Here is a 23868-nt window from a genome sequence, read left to right as displayed (position 1 = left end):
AGTTAGTCACTGCATAACGCTTGCTTCAAGTACCAACTGAGCAGGATTATATACTTGAAAAATAATAAGTCTAAAAACCACCACCACAGCTTTTCCCCTTTTTTATATATTTTGATTCTTTGCCAATAATTTCATCCTAATTTCCCAAATGGGATCAAACTTGCCAAATTTTTACCAATACTAGAATATTTAGGATTTTTTCCTAACTGCCAATTCTATAAACCCAAATCAAAGTTTGAAGAAGGAAGGTTTTACTTCAGTACTGTGTTATGCAATTCTTTCCCCACACCTCCCTCCTAACTCTGAAGTCCATTCTAATCCTAAAACCAGTTTTTCTTATTTTTCTGAAAGCTGACACAACACAGGTTTGACCTTGATGTACATACAAAAAAATTGAAATGGAACTGATTCTACAATAGATGTATGTGGAAAAGATATTTAATTGTAAAATAGAAAAAGTAGGCCAGAGTACAGTTTTAAGGGTAATTTTTCTGTGTACAGTATAGGTAAACTAGACTTTTTGCTTAAGTTTATATAAACAATTCCATAAAAGCAGTGAAACATGGAACAACAAAGCAAAGCACGAAGAGTTTTATCTTACAAAAAAAGGAATCTGCACAGTAGTTCAAAATTTAATGTACAACAGCACTGAACAATCTTAAGGCAGCTCAGTCTAAGCACAGGACTAGAAGCCAGGAACTCCTGAGATCTATTCCCAGGTTTGCCACAGATCCATGTGGTCTTGGGCCAGTCATTTAACACTCCCTGTGTTGCACTTGTATCGGTTATAAAACTGAGACAGTAACACTCACTTACCTGCCTCAGGCAGTACAGTAAGGGCTCTTTAAAAGATTTTACAACGCTCTGAAGATGTAATGTGCTATATAAATCCTAACCATAATAGATCACTGCACAGACACACAGAAACACAGTATCACAGTGAAGAACAATGATGCTGGGTAAGAGGAGCATCACAACATAAAAAAATTACTTGTCCAATTGCATAATTAAAATGCAAAAGTCCGTTTAGAAAAAAAGGTATCACTGAAATGATTTCAAGGCTATTGGGAAAAAGAGATCAATAGGAATATCCTAAAAGAACTACTATTTGTGTTCCAGTGGAGACATTCTTTCCTATGCATTACTGAACTTTTAAATGCTTGTGCATGAAAATTGTAAGACACAAAGTGAAGTTTCGCTGCCTCCACTACCAAATTTTAAATCACACCTCGTATGTAAGTGAAGATTTTTTTTTGTTTTTAATTACAAATTACATTCTTCCAACAAATATACCATCCACAATTAAACTGGCTGCTTACTTCCAATGACATATAAGCTAAACATTTTCCTCGTAATTTTCCTTATAATTTTCCTCATCTTTGCTGAAAAATACCTATGCAAGATGTGTAGAAATTATAAAAACATGCAGCATATGTACAAACTGAAAAGTTTAAAAAATATTAGCTTCATATACATGTAAATCTACTTGGATATATCTGAAATTAAATATAAAAATTTCACCACCTAAAATAAAAAAAAACAAAACCAAAAATGGTTTTCAGAGAATCTGAGACAACTACTTAAAGCTGTACAAAGATTTCCACTTGGAAATGTCTTACTCAGAGAAGTTTAAGTTGTTACCATGTAGAAATAACTGTTAAATCATTTTGTCACATAATTTTCAAGTTGTCAGCTTAAATCAACAATATCACCCTTAAAACTGTTCTGTTTTTCAGAAGTTAGATTCATACTAAAATCAAAAATTTCACAAAAACATTGGCTTCTCGTGTTTCTGGATCCCTTCAAAAAGATTTATCAACTCATTTTGAAACTGTAAAAAAACCAACTATTTACAGTATTTCATTTTAAATACTTTTCACAATTTCTAAATTCAGAGTTTTTATGTTACAAGAAATTAATGAGAGCTCACGGCTTAAGTCCAGTTATCAACTTGTAGCATCTTCTCTATCATGTAATCCTGCATCTGTACCTATATAGTGTACAGTTCAAGATTGTACTGCAGGTTTTGGAAAGTAACAGGCTTTGCAGTATGTTCACTTTTATTAAACAGCTTCTTTATTAGTCTGGAGGCGGGTCATTGCCTCTAACTTCTGCCGATAGGCCTCTGCTTCTTGTTCTTTCTTTAGGAGCTGCTGACGATATTTTTGTGCTTCTCTGTTTGCCTCATCCAGCTGTTTCTGAAGAGTTTCTCTTTCCTATTAAAAACATAACCAGCAATATTTTGTCAAATATGTATCGAATACACATTAAAATGGCAAATTCTTTGCCTTTACATGCAGCTCAAGTGTTAGGATATCATGTAGAAACTGTTCAGTTCTTACTTGGGCAAACCGAGCACTGCTGTGTAAATTAGACAGGAACTATCACACCAGACACCTCCCCACAATAAGGCTTTAGGTGGAACCGTAGTAAACCCAAGTTTCTTTAGATGCAATGATACCAAGCAAGTCTTCATAGGAAAAGAGCGAAGTAAAAAGAGGAAGCGCAGTGATCAAATGCAAAATCATATATTAGCATTTCTCCAGTACTCAATTCCCTTTGTTACTCTTGTAAATTGGAATCCAATCAAACAGGATTGTCCTAGTCTGTTGTACTTTCAGTCAGACAGTAGAACGAAAAACTGACACATAACAGCAACTTGCGCTGTAAAGTGACAGCTGCCCACTAACCAAAATACACACATAACTAGGTTTCCTAAACAAAGTGATCTGACGTGATTAATGCTATGCAATCCTGATGTATAATTACATCCTCAAGGATACCCCATCTTTATGAGTTAACAGACACTTAGCTAGACGAGCTTTTTCAATTCAAAAGGAGGAACTTAAGGCTCCATCCTGCATACAGGTTTGTTGGGGATTGCTATAAAATGGTTTCCAAGCAAAATAATACGGGAAATGCCATTTCCTATGAAGCTGCCTTAGGAACTAAGGAGAATGTACTTCTATCTGCAGTGACGTAGGTTCTGTCATTTTGTTTGATGCTGCACTGAGCCCAATTGCAAAAGCAATTTGCTTAGAAAATAGTTTTGGTTTGATCTTCAACCAAATACCATTTCATTAAAGTGCATCATACTTTTATGAATAAGGTAGTATCTGATTTCAAATCATTCTTTCCACTGTAGTTGTTAAGTATGCACAGGAGGGAACTTGTTAGAGAAGCAAGCTATTTCCCAGAAAAACAAAACTCTTATCAGAAATTGAGGCCCAGTCAAAGTAAGGTGCCTTTTTACCTTATTTCCAGCAGTTCGGTACCACATTCCCATTTAACACGTCAAACAGTTGTTAAAATCTTCTCTCCCCCCTCCCACGTAACAGAATCCCTATTCTTCACATCTTTGCTGCACTCGCATATTCTCATGATCAGAGCCTGAAAATACAAAATACTCTGCCTCCCTTCTACTTGCTACTGTTCTCAGTACTTGTCACAGTCACATTTAGCAGTCACATGCTGTGCTGAATGTGCTGGAATACAATGACATAGGTGGTCAGATCATTGCTAACAGCAGCATCTGAATAGCAAAAACAACATGTGAAGGAGAGATGTTATTAACACGTCATAAAGACTAGCTATAATATAGAACACATTAAGTGCAACTTGATTTTACACAGGGCTTTAAGAACTAGAGGAAGCTAGGAGGGGTTTGTTTCATCCGGAGCATATGCTAATAAAATGAGAGCTCCTCTAATCTTACTTATATGAAAAGGAAGTTCCACATCTGAAAATTTGGAGTGTGTGCAGACTGCAAACAGTTGGGAGTGAAGGGGTTCGTAGACCATACCTAAAAGTATTTCCCACAGAAGAGAAAAATAGAGGAGGGGGAGACACCATACCTAAAAAACCAAGTCTCAGTGGCAGAGACAAGAAGGTAAACCAAGTATCTACCAAACATACTAGCAATTCAAAGCATGTACATTAGTCCTACTACCAATAGGTGTAGTTTTTAGACAGTCATTGCTCCAACATCAACAGAACAAGTTAAGGAACTGATGCCAAGCATACTGTCTACCTAGGCAGTGAAAAGAAACCGGTGCTTCTGGAAGAGCAGTGCAGATCTACGGCAGACTGAACAGGGAAAATTGGTTCCTTTGACATCTAGAATAGGGAGGACTGTATCTGATCTGTTAATATAATCAAATCCGGAAGTGTTCTAATTATCTGAAGTTCTTTTGTATCAGTATAAAAACCTACTTGGGTAAAAAACAAATTAGAGGACCTGAGTGCTCTTAAGAAATCTTCCAATTTATCATTACATGTAACTTTTCGTAACAGTCTATGTATTGACAACAAGGACATCTGTAACTAACATAACCAAACCAAGCATTCTTTTTAACAACAGAACAAACAGGGATATGAATTCACTAATGTAATTAGTCTACAATAATGCTTTTTTTTTTTTTAGTCTAATGAAATGATTGGTTCTAATGTGTGACCTTTCAAGCATGCAACACAGAATGCAACACAGCAGGCAACAAAAGTCAAATACAAGAATGAAAATAAAAATCAATGCATGTTAATGAATTATGCATGAAAATGAAAAACAGTATCTGTGCCACAGGGTTTTTTTTTTTGCTGCCACCCTGTATTTAAAATATCAAACTGTTCAGGAAAATTGCTACCACCCTTCAAAAATAAACTGGAATGTTTGAACTTAACAGACGCAGAAGAGAAAAACAGAAGACCACAAGGACACCCTTAGTCATTCACAATACTTTCACAGGGAAGTTTGTCACCTGACATGAATGGGATGATGTTCAACTTGACTACAGTTAACTGTTCACACGCCATGAATTTAAAGTAGCTGAAGAAAGTGCTCTTAGCCTTGAATCAACTCTTCATAATGAAATAAAGGAATAAATCATGGGAAACCAAACAATAAAGGTTTTCTGCATTAAAAAATATTTTAATGAGCAGAGGGGTCCTACTCCCACCAAATTCAACTATCTAACACCTTCTATGATGATGAAGTTTGAAGTGAACTGACTTTATGTGCACTTCTTTAATGCCTCTGTTACCAAACTGAGGGAGCACCATACCCCTGTGAATCACAATTTGCCTCCAAACAGAGGCAGAGGTCTGCATCTGCATTTCCAGTTGTACAGAATCACAGAATGCTTAGGGTTGGAAAGGACCTTAAGATCATCTGGTTTCAACCCTCCTGCCATGGGCAGGGACACTGCACACTAAATCATGTTACCCAAGACTCCATCCAACCTGACCTTTAACATCCAACCTGTCAGGGATGGAGCATAGGCAGGGACAAAGTATATCATCAAAACTTGCACTTAAAAGTAACAAAGAAAGTAACTAATTTAAACCAACTTCTTTCATTATTTGAGAGATGTGTTTAAAACATACAACTAAAACTGGTAATCCCCTTAAAAGAATTATTTGTACTGTTACACCAACTATGTGCAATTAGGAACAGGTCAATTTATTCCTTAAACAATCTACATTTTTTTCTTTCACCTAACAGAATTATTAAAATACTTAAGGAAATGTAATTTCCTTTACGAATAATTCAGGCAAATGTTTAAGAAACACTTTTATTGTAACAGTCATACATTTTTAAAAAAGCAGCAAGAAAATTTCAACTGTCATGATAATCTGTAATGACCACAAAGCTGCAAACCCTAGAAGTATGTGACAACTTAGGGACAGGGAAAGCAAGTGATGAAAGGTGGTAATTATTGTTATTAGACATGGATAATATAGCACACACTGTACAATAAAAAAAAATATTCAATTCGGCACAATTCAGTAATATGAACAGAAGCTGGAGAATACAATCTTTGATAAATGAAGTACCATGGAGTTGACAAAATGAGAACTTACAGCCTAGACAAGGCAAACAGCCATTTTCATAAACTTTTGATCAAAGCTGGTCAGCACAGTAACAAGTAACAGAAGGAATGAGATGGTTGACCTATTGTGGCTAATATAAAAAGGCTACAATTTAAAATCAAACATTTCTCATATATAAAAAGAGCTCTCAGTGGTGTTAGGTGTCTCACACTATAATTAAAAACAAACAAACAAAACCACAACAGGATGGGGCAAAGATGTGTAAACAGCTCCAGACAAAAAAAAAAAAGGGGGGGGGGGGGGGTAGGAGGGAGGAGCAGATACAAACTGACAAATGCAGAATCTTACTGTTTCACATTTCCATTAACAGTTATTTAGATATCATGAATGGAAAGGAAACCTTGTAAAAAATAAGATCTCACAACCAGGACAAGCACGTGGTCATAACAGAAAGATGTGGGTACAGTACTCTCATTCACTAATAGGAAATGTCAAGTTATTCAATATATTGGTACCTTGTTTGAAAAAGTAGCTGGGGATCTTAAAGGAAAAACAAAAAATTAAGTTATCATATATTTAAAGAAGTGCCTCTTTTATGTGCACAACCAGAGGATGAAGCAAACAGCCCTCCTACATTCTTTTAACAACAACTTTGTAAAAGATGAATTCCAGTAACAGGGAAGACAGAACAAGTTATTGTTTCAGACACTTCAGTCTCTGGTAACACAAAATTAAACTATAGAACAATAGAAAACCCCACAACCAGATATTCAGTGCTGAATACTCTGGTTAACACATATCACGCAATATACTCCTTACTTCTATTTCTGTAGACTCCACACGATTTTCAACAATCTCAATGCACTGTCTCTTCACTGGCGGTTCTTCGCTTATCACAGTTTCTTCAGCAATGTCGGTTGCTGGAACTGTTAATACTGAAAACATTTGTACATATAAATACATTTGCTTCAAACAGTATTTGCACTATATAAAATTTTATTAACAGCAATAAAATGCAGAGACTTTCCCCTATGAACACACAACTATATAATAAAGTGCACTGTGAAGTCTATATGTGGAGAATTTACTAAAAACTTTAGCTGCTTGTATGCTACTGAGGTCCACAATAGTTAGTTGTCACTCTGGAGTATTATTGCCATTTTTTGCAGGGCAAACAAACATGGAAGTGAATTGCAGCAGTTACCAGCCTGCCAATTCTCTAACGTCTAAAACCGACAATCTTTATGATGTTACTTAAGCAAATACTAAATACAAAACTGGCTTTTGATTTTGATTGATTAGAACACCATAGGTAGTCTGAAAATCCAGTAGTTATTAACCTTAAAGGAAAATGGATCTAAAGAAATTCATACTCTTAATATAGACATGCAACCATCTGGCAAATAAATGTAACTGTCACTTCAGTTAACTACCTACACACATTCATGCTTTCTGGTAACTAGCTGTACTTGTTCAGACAAGACAGTGAACCAAATAACTTGTCCCCTGGGTACAGCTCTTCAAACTCCACACTGGAAGGCCTCATGAAGAAACTGAAGAAGGAATAACTTTTGTCTAGACAGTAGTGGCAGAACATCTTTAAAAGAAACCACCCAAAACATACATGTCACAAAACACACTTATGACCCTAGCAGCTTCCACAAACATATGGCCCAATAGGACCATTTGTGTCACTCTGGTTCCACTGGTTCTGCCACTGCTCCGCTAAAACCTCAAGCATGTCAGACTTGGCTTTTGTTAAGAACACACTCCATAGGACTTGCACAGTTTGCTTGAAGCACCAGATTTCTACATCCAAGCCTCACCTCCCTGTCCTTCTGGCAAAGCAACTACGTGAGTACTGGAAGAAGACTATTGTTTGACTCCATCTTCTAGCCTTCAAAACAAGTCTGCAAGAATCAAGCTTACTCAAAGCAAAGTAAGTAGTTATCACTCTTCCCTTCAACGTACCGTTTCCCTTCCACACAGTTAATAATTCTTCTATTCTTCCTCCTAATGCACTCTGCTGACATGTAACTCACTGAACTGCAGTAGCTCGTCTGAGCATTTTGCAATATAAGAACTCAATGTTTTTAAATTTAGACTTACATAAAATTGTCCAAACTATTTGCACCTAACAATTCATTATAATTACTATAATTAAAACAGTTGCTCAAGCTGAAATTGTACGTGTTTCCACCCACCTTGCTGTCCATCTGGCATGGTCACAATGATTGGTTGCCCTATTCCACTGGTTGGAATTGAATGCAGATTACCAAGTTGAATGCCATCTGTCACTATAGTAATAACTTGCTGACCTCCAGAACTGACAACTTGCTGAATAGCACCATCCACAGACTCTGCAGTCACAACTTCTTCTGTGGCCACAACTATCAACAGATTAGTAAAGGAATTAAGTCAATTTAATTAAACTACATGATTTCAAATGCATTTAAATACAGCAGAAAAAAAAGGTGTAATAACGCACCGAGTGGCAGAAAATTTTAGAAGACATTATATGGTTAATATAAATAAATAAACAAATAAAATAAAATAAAATCTTTCACCAGGCAACATAAGGCACTAACATTTTGAAATATACATGGAACTCTGTCCTGGCTTACCTTGCTCAATATAGTAGCTCTTTTATTTAGTATGTTTCCTGATAGATACACCCCACTCAAAACTGATGCTTGGGGTTCAGTGTTAACACTGCAGCAAGAACAAGAGCTGCTTTTAAGAACACAATTAACTTCTGCATTGTACACAAGCTGGACTAATTTACACTAACAGCAGAATAAACCAAACAAACTTTAAATACTAGCTTGAAACTACTCCTCAACCAGTGACTTGCCAGGTGTACCTCAGGACCCAGCCTTGACTTCTCTGCTTACCGTAATGGTCTTCAAGACTACAACAGACTGAAGGACCTTTAGAGAATCCTAAAGTTTTGTCTGTACTACCTGGGTAGTTCAATCACAAACACAACCTTATTTGTTATACAAAATATGAAACAGGACTAAAGGAAAAGTTCTGCAGAGTTGACATTTTTACACCTTTGAAGGATAAACGTAGAGCTTAAGTAGAAAAATAAACATTGTATGTATGTATTTTTACATGTAAAAGTAAAAAATAAAAAAATCCCAGCTCAAGCAAGCATTTCTAATTCATTATTTGATATTGACTGTCAAAAATAGCAGTGAAGTTTTACATTACATCTATACATCATGGTAAGGTAAGGGTAAGACTGCATTCAGAACTACAACACACACCACACTCACACTAGACACTAACTGAGGTCTCGCACTACCACTTTATTTTTTTAAAGCAATGAGATACCAAGACAAAAGAGCGAGATCACTAGCAGCACAATCAAAGAATCTCAAGCACACTAACTCTGTATTTTATTTTCAATTTGTCAGGGTACAAGCAAAGCCTTTGATTTAAATGATAGACATTAGAGTGCTTTCTATCTACAGAGATTAAATGAAAATCCTATAGACTGTGTTGTGATGCTCAAGATGAGAGAAGGTACATAAAACCTTGAAGCTTTCATCTTTTAAGTTAATTACAACATAATACACACACAAAAAAATCACTCTGTAGTTCAAATAATGACTGCAGTCATTGTCTTCTGAAGCTCTTTATGTTCAGAGATTACTGTCCTATAGCCTAAATATTCACAGAGTGTTTACTCAGTAAACCAAAACAGTAAGTCCTACATAAATAAGTGGTGTTGTATTGAACTTGATCTGACTTCCACATACAGGCTCAGCAGTAAGAAAGGCCATTGCCTTTCCAAGCTGCAAGTGCTAATACTAGCTGCTGTGGCAAACAGCCCTGATCTTCCAGTTTCAAACTCAGCACTGGCCTTTTAGTTGTGGAAGGAAACATTATCAGGACTTCCTGAGACCTTAGCAGAAAAATGAACATTCTGTCTAAAAAGAAGTTATTCTATGTAAAGGAAAAACGCCCTTAAATAGAGTCCTTATACCTTCCTTGTTCTCCTTCATATCCATATAATCATTAGTTACCATGCTGCTTCATATGTCAAAGGAAAGCTGAAGTCACTTAGGAATGCAGCACAATTATTTTCAAGAATCTCTAAATTAATACGCATTATTTTCTGCTGCAGTGTGTGCATGGGGAGAACACCTTCACAAGCAGCAAGGCATATGCCTAATTCCATGTGTAAGCACACCAGTTACTGCTTTCCAAATACACATCTTAAATCAGGTTTTTTTCTAATCCAAGTCCGAGTTCCATACATACATCATGCAACACATTTGTGCATAACATCCGTGCCTCATATATACTTGAGTAACAATGGAAAAAAAAAACCACCACCATCAGTCTATTCAGCTCCAGTGAGAAGCACCTGCCTTTCTTTGGTTTTACGAAATTGATGCGTTTTTAACTGTAAGACATGAGGAACTAGGGAAGAGATCAGGGAAAAGTTAACTGTGAAAGAGGAGGAAAACCTACAGAAAAACAGCATAAAAGGCAGAACCTAAGTGCTTTGTCCAAGTTTATACAGTCTTAAGTAAAGAAGGCTAAATGCAAGGTAAGAGCCAAAACCAGAATTCTCAGTGCTACAATTTTTGAGAGTATTTATACATGAATCTTTTACAAGATGACCACAAGAGAAGGGAGGTGTATGGTGTTGTTTTTCTTTTATTTTTAACTTGAAGACATTTACTACTGATGTCACTATATGCTGGTTTTATATTCTTTACGCTTTATGAACTATAAAAGGAGTAAGAACCAAGAAAATAATTTACACAGTAAGATGCTGCAAGATTACCCACATCTGCATAAAAATCAAAGCAGAACCTCCAAAATAAACAGGATGGTTAGGTATGATGGACATGTGTTATTGAAGGTGTGAAGTTACTGCATCAAGACTTCAAGCTTATTCCTTCTGTCCATTGCCTCCTGCCTCCTCTCTAATAGTTTTTATCTTCAGTGGTTTACTGTAACATTACACTCAGTTCACTACCAAAGCCTACTACTGAGTCCTGGATACACATTTAATGCTCTATAATCCCATGCAATCCTTTCTTGAGTTTCTCTCCTACAGATCCAAGGTTCACCGAAATATATCAATTGAAAACATCAACAGCTTCTTCTATAATAAAAGACACTGCACTCTGGTTTTGAATCATCCACTTCACTTGCAATATTTAAATGTCATAAAATAGTACAGCTGTACTTTGAGAACAGTACTGCTTTGAGAAGCAGCAGAAGAGTTGTATTTAGAAGAAATCCTGCAGGACTTCAAAATACTCTGAGATGAAAACTCAGGTTTATGTTAGGATGTAGCTGTCAGGCCAGAAATCTGAGTACAGATATATATTTTTTTCAGACAAAGCAGTAACTGGCAAAGATCCACGGGGCAGAGATGAAGTGAGAAACTCATCAGAAAGAAGAATGCAAAACTTAGCAACTAGGGACAATGGAATTCCTTGTTCCTTTCTGGCTTCCTGTCATGGCCTGATGGAATGAAGTAGTGTGCATACATCTGCAACGAAGGATGCAGGCTGCTTCTTCCTAGGAGAACAATAATGCTAGGCTTATGTTTAACTGAAGCATACCAGCCTGAAGTGGGACATACTCATCACTGCATATTACTATAAATGCAAGTAGAATGCCTTAATGTTGAAAAGATGACCCATAGATACTCTAATGGGCCAATTGCACATTAAGATCACCAAATATTCTTGTGCCTTTTGGGTGAAAGATTAAGAAAACTGATGACAAAGTATTCACAAACAGTGTTAGGGGACATTTCCCAGTAACTAACAGAAAGCACTCAAAGATCCCATTCTCCAACCAAATGCAACTAAACTGTATGTAGACAAAGACTTAAATTCAATCTCCTGAATTACTTGCTTTCAGCAAGATGAATGCTACTAGAAATATTAGTTGTGGTCAGAAATCTTATTGAGAAGTAATTGTACGTATGAATTTGGCCACCTTCCAGGTGAAAATAAAATTTTGTTCGTGCTGAAAAAAGGAAGGCTGTAAACTCATTTCTGTATGAAACCTATCACTGAAAGTGCCAGTTCTATACTTTTAATTTATTAAATGATGTTAAATGACTTAAGCTTTCTAACCTGGTGTTTCTGAAGAATTAGACAGTGGAGCTGATGCTTCTGCTAAAGCTGCCAACGTGGCTAATACTGACGTTGATGAATTTCCAAACTGTACAGCAGACACTCCTGTTTCATCTGGTGCAATGGAAAAAAAAAAAAAGTTAGCTGACAAATTTAAAACCAGTGCTAACACACAGCTCTCAGCAACATTCTGCTATTCTGCAGCAAGTTTCTTGAGCAAATACAGCTTCTGATAATTTATCTCTGTGAAGATTGTTGTTTTAAGCAGCTATTTACAGCACATAAACACCGAAGAGGCACATGGTAATTATTCTTACCACCACTTTTCCTCAGGCCTTATCACTAAATGGTGAAAACTGATTAAAGTATAAAATCCCAGTAGCTATCCTATAGACATCTAAATACCTGTTCCCTCTGATGTATTTGCAGAAGATACCAGACCTGTTAGGTTCACCACCCCTCCAGGTCCAATGATGAACTGCGGTGTTGCTGCATGTATCGTCACAGTGTCCGGACTCTCTGGATTTGTATTGATTTGGTTCTGCATTGCAATCTAGGAAACAAACATAGTAATATCATTCCAATGGTAGGTACAAAGAAGTTAGTCACCTTGTAAGAACTAGAATTATTGCACATTCCACTCAAAGAGTGATGATCTCCCTCGTTATATTCATGCAATGTATGCACATCATGTCACATCCTGTGCTTGTGGAAGAACATGAGAAACTTTTTTTCCTGGATGAAATTTAAATACAAAAAGTCTGATGAAGTGGAAGAGAACAGTGACACGTTGCCTCTCCTCCTTACCATTTATTTATTTATTGTGAACAAAGCGGATCATAAAGTCAAGGCCCTTTCGTAAATATGCAAAAGCTCATATGTATAAAATAGAGGCCTGAAGAACTGAAGCCACTGGGGCAGCTACATGCCATGAAAAATCAGCTCTGAAAGCTAAGTAATTGCTATGGATTGTAGATTGCAATCATCTTTTTGGTGTCTTGTTGTGTTTTTGACTTATTAATGACTTTAATTTACTATATCCTTTCTGACATGAAAAGAAGGCTAAAGGAACGAGTAGAAGTTCTTACAGCTTAAGATATAGGGGAACACAAATTTATACAGTGGCGTAATGGTATTTTTCATTTGCTTTCTATTATCAGTAATATTTAGCTCTTCATTTGCCTTTAATGTGGAGCACACATCCCCATGGAAGTATCTGTTATCATACCAATCCAAATCTCTTCAACAATTCAATCCTTTCTAATTCAGGAAAAACTGCCATCTCTTCTCTCCTCTCCTGATCTCCAATTGCTAGGAAATCAATACCCCTATACAAAGCTAACTGAACACTAGGGTACAGTCAGAACTTATCGGCATAGCAGGGAGTTAAGTTTTACAATTCGCTTGTGAGGACATTACCTAGTTCCGCGTACTACAACACTTGAATTTACGAAAATGAAGGATACTTAACCCTGACTTGTAGGTGGTGAAAATGTTCTTTGGTCACTAATGTTTGCTAACATTAATCTCACTTCCGTGTCACAAACTAGACTGAGTTTAGCATTGCCAATCAATATAGGGTTTCACAGCTGCTGTATTAAAAGCTTAGTTTTTTACATCTGTAAACAAGTACTTTAAGTTCCCTCACCATCATGAATCAAAAGTTACCTGTAATATTTCTGCAAGGTCTTCATTTCCATTGTCTACCGCAATATCTAACGCCGTTTTGCAAAATTTACTCTGAGCATGAACATCTGCTCCGTACTTTATTAAGAGTTCTACAACTTCTTGGTGGTTATGTTCAGTAGCCCAGTGAAGTGCAGTCATTTTGAGCATGTCCTTCGCATTGACATCAGCACCATGCTACAAACAAGATCATTGCATAAACTGTCATTAGAAGTATCTGAATTAAATAATGCTGGTGACATAATGAAGCCCAAAACTGCCTTTTTCTGTCAGTAATGTTCTGTTTGTTACCTTACATTTACAGATTTCTTAAAAGAACTTCAGACTAATCACCAAATAAATTATTTACCTGAAAGGATTAAAGACTTCCTAAAACACAACGTCTTGGTTCTAAAAGTGGTTATTCACACTACACCAAATTAGGAGTTAAGATTTAACTTTGACATAGCAATAAATAATCCACCTGAAATCATTATTTTAATGCTAAAATAAATTACAGTTTAACAGGAAAACAAAGCTCTAATGCACACCGTATAAATATTCATATCATTTCAATGTTGTTTTCATGATTAAAAGGAAATTGTGAATATTTGATCATAAGCCATTGTAATATCCATGCGTCAGACCATGTTTCAGCATTTTTTACCTTAAGTAAGACTTCTACTATGCTGGCATGGCCTTCTGATGCTGCCATATGTAATGGAGTTCTGTCCACTTTGGTTCTGGCATCCCGACTTACACCTGCTCGCAGCAACACTTCTGTTGTTGAGTAGTGTCCATACTGTGCTGCTAAATGAAGTGGAGATGTTCCCAACTGTAACGTAATAGAAAAAACGGAGCTTTAAAAGATGTCAGTATGAAGGATTTCTTCCTGTTCTGAAGCTATCAAACTTGGGTGTTAGGGCACCACTTCAAAACCATTTTCTCTTGCATTCTCAGAGAAAAAAAAAGCTGTCATGGATTTTACAGAGTATGAAAAAAAAAGCTTAAGTATCTGTGGGCTTCCCCTCTCCCTTCCCCCGCCAGTAATCACAACACAAAAAACCTGCTCATTGGAAGCAACTTTTCAAGGCCTGTGCTGTTTTTCTGTCTTTCTGAGGTGTGGTATTTCAAGGGGCTTAACCCCATTTTCAGTGTTAGCCAACAGGCCATAGCAACATTGGAAGGGACCTCTGGAAGACAAGTCCAATCTCCAGCATAGAACTGGAGTCAACTTGAAAGTTGGGCTGCTTAAGGCTCCTAAGGGCTTGCAAACACCCTAGAATTTTAGGTACCTGACCTCCCTATATATCCTATTCAAAAAAAAAGGCACCTCCAAAAGATAACTCAAAGCCCCTATATCAGGGAATTCTCAGATGCACATATTTAGGTAGTTGGGACAGCTTTCTTAATTCAGACCTCTTACTATACTAAATGCATAAACATAATAACTAGGAGGATGACTGCTGTTGTCTCTCATTAACATTCCAAAAGTTCATCTTAAAAGACACCAGAATGAGCTCATTCACAGTCTGTTACCAAGATCAGTAGGAGGTCATATGAAGAAACAGACAACTTTAATTTTGGAGACATTACATGAGGTAGCTGTGTAATTCCAAGAAGAAAGTCCAAAGGCTTGCAATGTAAATCCTTAATTGTAATAATCCTGTTTTCTTTTGCAGGTGAGGAAAAGTGAGATTTACCAAACACTGAAAAAGTTTTCATTACCCAATCTGTGGTAAAAGGCGCTCCATTTGCCATCAAAATGCGAACTTCATCATCTTGACCTGCTCGCGCAGCTTCTAAAAGTTTCTTTCCCAAATCTACTAGTGACATCTAGTGAAGGACATAAAGGAATATATAGAAAAAATAAAAAAATTAATACCATTTTAAGTACACAAATGCCACTGCTATTTTTTTAATTCTTTCTGAACTACTCTGAGAAGTTCAAAACCTGGGGTTGGTATTACAGCAATGAGAACAAGCTTTACTGACTGCAATAAGCAGCTTGATTTTAGAATTACTTTTGTCAGACAGACACTGGGGTGAAGATGTCCATATCACAATGATATAACCACAGCAGCTGCAATGCTGTGTAAAACTAAATTATCTGAATCAGACACATACAGTTCATAGCAGAAAGTGGTTTAGAGGTTCTCACCTGATACTGCAACCTTCTGCAGCTCTGCCCAGCTTTCAAATCGTATTACAGCACGGCTGCTATGCCACATGCCCAAAGGCACTACAATCACTTATCTAAAATGCCTACACATTTAAGAGCTACCACTACGTAAATGCATTTATATAGTTATGAAACACAACACTTTTCTGACATCTCGCTCATCACTATCACTTCATTTTGTTCACACTAAACCACAGTTTCTGTATCCTTAGCTACAAAAATGATGCTAAAATGTCTGCCTGAGAACAAACATTACTACCCGCTTCAACTCTCTACAGTTACAAAAAACTGTAAGTGCAAAATTTTGACACGACTGAAATGAGCTGAAAAATTCTCACATATTCTTTAGATAATCTTCTCATGCTACCAAATAAAATACATAATGAACACTTCAGTCCTATAGCTAGGTTTTCCACTACCAAGATGCTAAAAATGGAATTACTTTCATCAGTTTAGTTTCCAGTCACAAGTGAAGTTAAGCCTGTATTACTAATAATAGCAGTTGCAAGGCCTTGCAGCTACATGCGACTACAATTTCCTACACAAAGTTGCAGTATATCAGTTCAGAAAGAAATCCCGTTAAACACACACGTCTATCACAAAATCAAGTCCTTTGCACCTGGCTCAACTGGCAAAGCCTGTGCGGTATATTGCTCCATAAGCTGAAAGCTATTGACTTTATAAGAAATTAGAAAGGAAGAGATAAATACTGCAAATGCAGAACTCCAACACACATCAGTAGAGCCAGGAACACGAGCAGACCACTTCTCTGTCTACAGAACTGACTTCAGGCAGCAATATCCCCTCACCAAAATAATACTCCATTTATGTTCATCCTTTTACTACAAACAGGCATGTTGATTTGTCTTCAGCAAGAAAAGGGAAGAGGAGCAGGAAGGTGGCAGGCCAGGACAAATACTGACAATGGGAAAAGGAAGGAAAAAGGGAGCACAGATTCAGATGCAGAGGAAGGAACAGCTGACTCTTCCATAAAGAGCAAAAGAGAAACAGGAAAACAAGAAAAACTACTATCCCTACTATCCTAGGGAGACACTAGGAGTAATGATATAAAACAACGATAGGACAGAGAGAGCATTCGGCAAGTGCAGCAACAAAAGAAGGAATATAACCCTTTGTATGGTTGGCTTTTTTTCTTGGTGGGGAGACAGGGGGTGCAATTTAAGAAGTGAAAGAGCACACAACACACACACACTTCTGGTTGCCTAACACCACCACATCAAGGTCTTCAGAAGCAAAAGGAAAGTTGGAAATTAATGCAAAAAAGTTAGGAGTTAACTCAGAAAGACAATTTATTTTCCTTGTGTTTCATTTTGTTTTAAACAGCAGTAGAGAAAAGGAATAAAGCCTCCTTTTGGAATTACAGAACTCCTGAGACTGGAAGAGGCCTCTTAAGGTCACCTAATTCAATCTTCCAGCCAAAGCTGGCCTAGCAGATTCATACTGCATTGGGCTCAGTCCTGTTGAGTTTTGGATGCCCCTGTGGATGTACATCCCACTGCTTCTTTGGCCTCATCCCAGTGTCCGACCACACTCATGGTAAGAGCTGTCCTCTGCGTATCTTTCTCCACTAACCAACAAAACAGCCTTGACCACAAGCTTCTACATGATGTCTGACAGACAACAAATAGGTGAATTAAATTACAGTCCATATATTTAATGACTATGCCTATTCAGAACCCACTGACCACATCTCTACTGGAGAAATAAACTGCAAAATTGTTACCAAACCTCTATGCAGCCAAATTAATGCAAATGCAAGCCTCACTCCTAGGAAATGTTAGGGACAAACTTCAGCCTAAAATCACTTTATCAGAGTCTCTCTGAACCACTGTGGTTGAACACACTGTCAGACTAACAGTGCATCAGTTTCCATTTCAATGCAAAACTAAACTGCTTTGCACCACATGCACTAAGGAAAGTTCTAATCAAGGAAAAAGAGGGACATAGAAGATCATACCAGACATAACCTTCATTACCGTGTATTATTTACATTGACCAACACTCTCTTGGTTGATATAAAGTGTTTGTATTTTAAACAAGCACAAAGCATCACAGAAGTTTACGTGTGTTTGGCGATGCTGAATTTTAACTTTGGTTTAGAAATGAAGTTCTCATCAGTTACTTGAAAGCATGCCTGGGCCATCTAGTGGAAGAAAGTTAAAAACTTAGCAAAATTACACTGCTGAACTCAAAAAATAAAAATCACATTATGTGTCACTAATGCACTAACAGCAGCAACTGCAGAGGCCTTTCCAACAGAACACATGCACATTTTGTCACTTCTAACCAATCAGCACTGGCATTCACAAAATTTCTCAAGAGGACTCAACCCCAAGCTGATTTCTACCTGGCTGAGCATTCCAAGGACTAGCATTGTAAGGTCAAGAAACCCTTGAGTAACATGCCCCCTCCCCCACACTCTTCCACTGCTAGTACTGGGGCATACCATGGTCTCCATTGTCAGAATTTCCCTTTCTTCCCTTTCCAGAGGAGTTCTTCAGCTGCTCTCTTGAGATCACTCAGTAACACTACAATAGCACAGTGATACTATCAAAAGCAAAGTACTATATATAGTACAATAACATACATTTAAAATTAAAATGAGATTTCTATTTCAAAGCAGCACCCTTAGTTATATACTGCTGCTACTCTATGTAGTGTTACAAATCAACTCCACTGAACTGCGCTAGAAGGTACTCTTCAGTAACTGACATTTCCATCAAGCTTGGATAGCACAACAGCTGGATAATGCTTGCAAGAGGATTCTTTCAGACAATAAAAACACTCCTGGCTCTGAAATAAAGTCTGAGATGGTTATAGTTATTCGTGTGGCAAGTGGATTATGTTTTCAGACTTCTCGCATCTCCTACACAACTGTGTGAGCAATGGGGTTTGTCTGCAAATGAGTAAAATAGGGAAGAGCTTCTGCTGGGTTTGGACTTCTTTGCATTAATCACCTCCTGAACTTCCATATTTTGTTACTGCAATGCATTCTACACAGTATCATTAGCTAGATGCCACAATTAACTGGTAAATAAAACTTACATCAAATTATTATTATTGCTATTTTATGCCTAGGAAATCATTCTGCTTTTCCATGTTCATCTCAGATTCAAGGTTTTACACATTCTCTAAAACTCTGAACAACATGCTGTTACCAGAGGAGTATAGAACAGCATTTGAATGGAGTTCAGGCGGAACTGTGCGCAAAATAGGCTCTGTAAGGAGGGAGAGGAGCTGGAGAACATGCAGCTTGGGAAGCCTGGGCCACACCACACCACACCCTGAAGACAACAGAGAAGCAGAGTCTGCAGTCCGAAGGAAGAAGATTAAGTCTGGCTTAAAATACTGCAGCACCTTTCAGTCTGGTGTCCTGCCTCAACGATCCTGGACTCAGCCCTATTCGCCTTCTACCACTGCACTGGTGAACAACTGCTCAAAATCAACAGACACAAACCAGTTGCTGCAGAACATCTGCCAACACAGAAATCTCACAGCCTCCAGCGTACCCCTACCAAGGCACACTCCTGACAGATACACTTATGTTAGAAAAGCATGGATTACAGCACTGCAATTTACCATAAGATAAACTCAATAATATACCCTGTATCTGTGATAAGATTTTCAATCATTCCTAAAAAACTCAAGATAAACTTTCATAAAATGCTAATTAAAGTTTTCCCTACTGAAGTGGCATGCAGCAGAAGTGTACTTGAAAGACAGCTTGGAAGACACTCATTACATCTGAAAAAAGAATGCCTTTTCCCAATGCCTTTTTCTTTCCCCTATTTCAACAAGATTAACCTGCTTCTCAAGATCTGACCTTCAGAAACAATGCCATCTGATCCCAGCATTGCATAGTACCAGCAGAAATTCAGAATAGCCATTTCTAACTAATATGCCTATCCACACCAAGGTCACAAATATTTTGGAAGTACAGTGTATAAATAGTTAGCAATAACTATTTAAATTCTTAATCAAGCACTTGGTTTTGATAATTATTATAATTTAAGTAACAGGATCAACTTATGGTTTTGTTTTTACATCCTGATACAACAGCAGAATACCTGAACTCAGAAAAACTCTTCAAAAAGGTTTTTATTTCAATTAAAAAGTTTTAATTGGAATAAAAAATATTTTTATTTAAATGTTTTGCAACTTTTAAAGGCACCAGAAGGTCCACATTAAACCTAGGTGTACTTCCATGTCCTAGCATCTCTTAAGAACTTTGGTACGATTTCACTAGATGTATCATTTAATACTGATTATGGTGACTTACACATGAAAAACTCAGAAAGTTCCTGTATTGTTTCCTAAGGGAATCACACCCTTCCAGATGTATTTCAACAATAATTTTGCACGTCATACTTTAAATCTCAATATCATAGGCTTAGAGTACCCACACTTCTATTATGATAATAAAAACTACATTAATATATTAATAGCCTTCAGCTTTCCTCTATGACTGTGTTGTGCTTGTAATTAAATTCTCTCTAGTGCGTTTAAACAGCAACATGACCTTCATGTTGGGCTACATATGCATCAGATGAAGAATACCTGATCTGAAAAGAGAGATCAGGAAAGCAAATGCAGTGTTGAATAGCTTAGTGGTTACGATAGTCAAGCCTGTATTTAGGCAGGTCTGTCTTCCAATTAGGCTCATACATTAATTTAAATTAGCAGCTGTCAGCAACATTAACTCCATTAAATAATGCAGATGCGTAAAAAGTCTTTTAGTTAAAACAGCAGAGCACAAACGTGGCCATTACCTGCAACAGAATGCAACATCTAAAGAATATTATTATGCAACAAGGGTGAACCACTGGCACCCGCCAAGGTTTGGGCTGGCACTGCCAACAAACTACAAAGCTTCCAGAGATAAGCTTGGCACTAGATACGAAAAAGATTACAACAGCTATGACTGACGTGAAGAATCTAAGGGTTAATGATATAGCCTTTGAACTGTGCTACAGCCATACAGAGTATGTCTCAGATTAACTGAAACTTGAAAATAACCTCAAAAAGCACCAGTCTCTCTAATTAAAGCATCCATTTTGTTATGATGAACCTTCCTCAACAGTTTCGGTCTGGCACATAGGCCTAAAAAAAACCGAGAAAACAAACTGCTTTCTGCAAAGAAAGTGGGTCACGAACAAGAGCCTACATCTAGTGTACATGCTGATCTGCCATGTATGCTCTTAACCTTGTTTACACAGCGGATTTATGTACCACTACAAGTATTAGCATGCACACACACTTCAACCAAACTGCTTAGTCTGGTACTTCAGAAGTCATGAATAATTAAAAATATAAAAAAAATTAAAAACAATCTGAAGTGCCACACACTGTGCATTCACAAATTTCAGAGCATTTAACTCTAAACTGCAGCTTTTACCATGAAATAAAAGCTACCTTAGCAACATGCAAGAACAGCATGCAACTGCTTTAAGTTAGAAACACTAAACACAGAAGACTTCCTACAGGAGGTTTCACTGACGTGCTATCAGCCAGTGTCCCACCAACTCTGGGACTACTAGGAGAGAAAAACTGCAGTCCAAACTAACACATTTTATCCCACGTTTGGGCTCCGATCACACGCTTTATTAAGAGCCCAAAGCACGAGTTACAGGCTCCGGGCAGGGACACTGCAGAGAAGGGAAGCGCTGCGCTCCCACCGCAGCTCCTCTCAAGGCACCTTTGGCGCCAAACATCGTCACGCAGCTCAGCCGCCTCGGGCCGCCGTAAGAACCGGCCACCCGCCCCACCCGAGGCGTGGGACGGTCCCTACGCGACCCAAGCCGGGCTGCCCGGCAGGGATATCGGCGGGACGAGCCAGGCCCCGCTCTGCCCCTCAGCGCACGAGTCCCTCGCCCGGCGCGTCGCGCTCGCCCGGGCCAGTGCGGCAGCCGCGGGCATGGGACCGCCGCGGGCACCTGGGCCCCGAGGTGACCTGTCCCGGCAACATCACCATCCCACCGGCCGCGCGGCGGCCCCCGACCCCAGCGCAGCCCCTGCCCTGCAGGCCGCGCCCCGCAGGCCGCCCAGGCCGCCGCCACGGCCCAGGCCGCCGCCGGCGCTGCCCGCGCCCCCCGCGCGGCGGGGTCCCCGGAAGGCCGGCCAGCGCGCCCGCTCTCCCCAACAGGAAATCCTGGCTGGGCTGGGCGCTGCGGAGGGAGCCGCGGCGCCGGGTTCCGGGGGAAGTGGAATTATTTTTTACCAGCGAAGAGATCAACTTCCACATCCGGTAACAGGGCCCTATACAAAGGCGCAGACTGACCTGGAAAAGCTTGGCCGGCCCGGGGGGTGAGGGAGAGACAGGGAGCGGAGATGGGGCCTTACCGTGCTGCCGGCCCGGTCGCCGCCGCCGCGACAACAACCCGGGGCGCTGGAGGCCGCCGCTCATCGGCGCCCAAAAGCCCCACACAAAAGTCCCCGCTGCGCCTGGCGGAGGGACACGGCGGGCGGAGGGGAGGGGCGCCGTGCCGCGCTGTGAGGCGCTGGCCCGCCGGCAGGCGCAGGCCCGGGCGCGAGGCGGGTCGTGCCGCCCGCGGGCAGCCGTCGGAGGGGCGCGCGGCACTTACCGCGGGGCGCGGGTATTACCTTAATAACAAATACCCCGGCAGAGGGGCGCGGCGGAGGGATACGGCCTCGGTGCCGCCTGCCGCGCATGCGCGGCGGCGCGGGGAAAGGCGGGGAAGCGGGTGCTGGAGGGACCCGCCATGTTCCGTCCCGTTTCCCGCCCGGCGGGGGGCAGGGCGCCGGCCGCCCGCTGGCCTCGGCGGGGGGAGGCGAGCAGCCGGCGAGCTGGGGCAGCCTCCCCAGGAGCAGTTCGAGAAATGAGAGGAAAAAGGGTCGCCGTGCTGCCCGCCGGCCCTCTTGGGGGTCCTCACTGCCGCAGGGCGGCGTGGGTTGCTCTTCCCGCCTCCTGGCTGCAGGGTCTCCGGTTGTGCGCCCAGGAGAGGGTGCCCTGTGAGCAAGGGCTTTGCTCCCTTGCTTTTTTTCGGCAGGGCTTTAGCGACTTTTGGGGATCAAGGAGGTTGCATTTCATACGGATAATAGCTCCAGACTGATCCTAAGCCCTTGCTGCTCTGTCAGAGAGCTCTGTCCTTCAGTCCCAAACTGGCCTTGGACCCAACATTGCAGCCCCTAAAATGTTCCTCCTAGTTATGTTCCAGGAGTGTAAAGCGGTCATGTTTATGTTCTCCCCAAAGCTATTCTGAGTAACAAATCTGATGCCACCATAAAGTGTAGTTCCCATAATCTGTATCCTTTAAAAAAGGTACAGTGACAAAACTCCAGTTATTTTGGAGATGACTACCTACTAGATACTCTTTATTCAGAGGCATACTTCTAACAATGTTTTTTACAGTTCCATTATTTTTTTGCCCTTGACACAGCTTGGGCAAAAGACAGCTGTATTCCACAGAGTGAACATCACCTCATAAATACCACAGAGCTGAGTCCTTGAGTCACTGCTGAAACAGACCTGTTCAGTCCAGCATAGAAAACCACGTCTCCCACAGGCAGCAACACAACAGCCCTCCTGGCTGAGTGTGGTGATGGGGCTTACCATGACCCTGACAGGGCTCTCTCCCGTTCTTGCCATATCCTTGGTGTGAGTTAAGCTGCAAGCAGGAATTCTCCATGCGGTTTTTGGAAAGCCAGTTAACCCTTTACGTGTTGTCACCCGTCTCAGGGTGACTTTATTTTTCCAGAAGTGATCAGCCAGAAGGTGGCAATAGAGAGCAAATCCAGACAACTCTCGAGGCTGTCACTTAACTGCCAGAGTGTAGAAACCTTAAATCCAGCCTTAATCACATCTCTTTTCCATTGCTGGCAACTGTCTGCGCTTCTCAACAAGCATTTAGCTTGCCATGTTATGGGTTTTCACTTACACAGTAGCAGTGGATATAGAAAACGTTACGATGTCCTCACAGGCATGCACCAACAAGAAGGAATGCCTCATGTTAGCTGCAGTGCTATGGAAAAGCAAAATGTTCTGTATTATTGAAAATCTTTTGTAGAGGTGAAGAAGGCAGTCTGCATTTAGTCCAGTCT

The 23868-nt window shown here is 39.7% G+C and overlaps 1 protein-coding gene across 5 annotated transcripts; it reads right to left on the bottom strand.

The window, feature by feature from the left end:
* Window positions 1–422: 422 nt before the first annotated feature.
* On the bottom strand, window positions 423–22303 carry GABPB1 (GA binding protein transcription factor subunit beta 1). Of its 5 annotated transcripts, none has more exons than XM_062629188.1 (9): window positions 22150–22303; window positions 15336–15443; window positions 14275–14442; window positions 13611–13805; window positions 12348–12495; window positions 11943–12056; window positions 8031–8216; window positions 6646–6761; window positions 423–2216 (listed from the first exon to the last, which is right to left on the bottom strand). In XM_062629188.1, the coding sequence occupies exons 2-9, from the start codon at window positions 15441–15443 to the stop codon at window positions 2064–2066; spliced, it is 1188 nt and encodes a 395-aa protein (XP_062485172.1). In that variant the 5' UTR covers window positions 22150–22303; the 3' UTR covers window positions 423–2063. The 5 variants fall into 5 exon arrangements, with proteins under 5 accessions (XP_062485172.1, XP_062485148.1, XP_062485157.1 ...); XM_062629164.1 differs by lacking the exon at window positions 22150–22303 and adding an exon at window positions 21223–21363; XM_062629173.1 differs by lacking the exon at window positions 22150–22303 and adding an exon at window positions 18257–21195.
* Window positions 22304–23868: the final 1565 nt, after the last annotated feature.

The sequence above is a fragment of the Pezoporus occidentalis genome, unplaced genomic scaffold (genome assembly GCF_034315485.1).
Source record: "Pezoporus occidentalis ecotype Australia unplaced genomic scaffold, CSIRO_AGI_Poc_V1 ctg11, whole genome shotgun sequence".
Classification (NCBI taxonomy): domain Eukaryota; kingdom Metazoa; phylum Chordata; class Aves; order Psittaciformes; family Psittacidae; genus Pezoporus; species Pezoporus occidentalis.
Note: the sequence above shows the minus strand (reverse complement) of the source record. Positions and strands in the feature narration are given on the sequence as shown.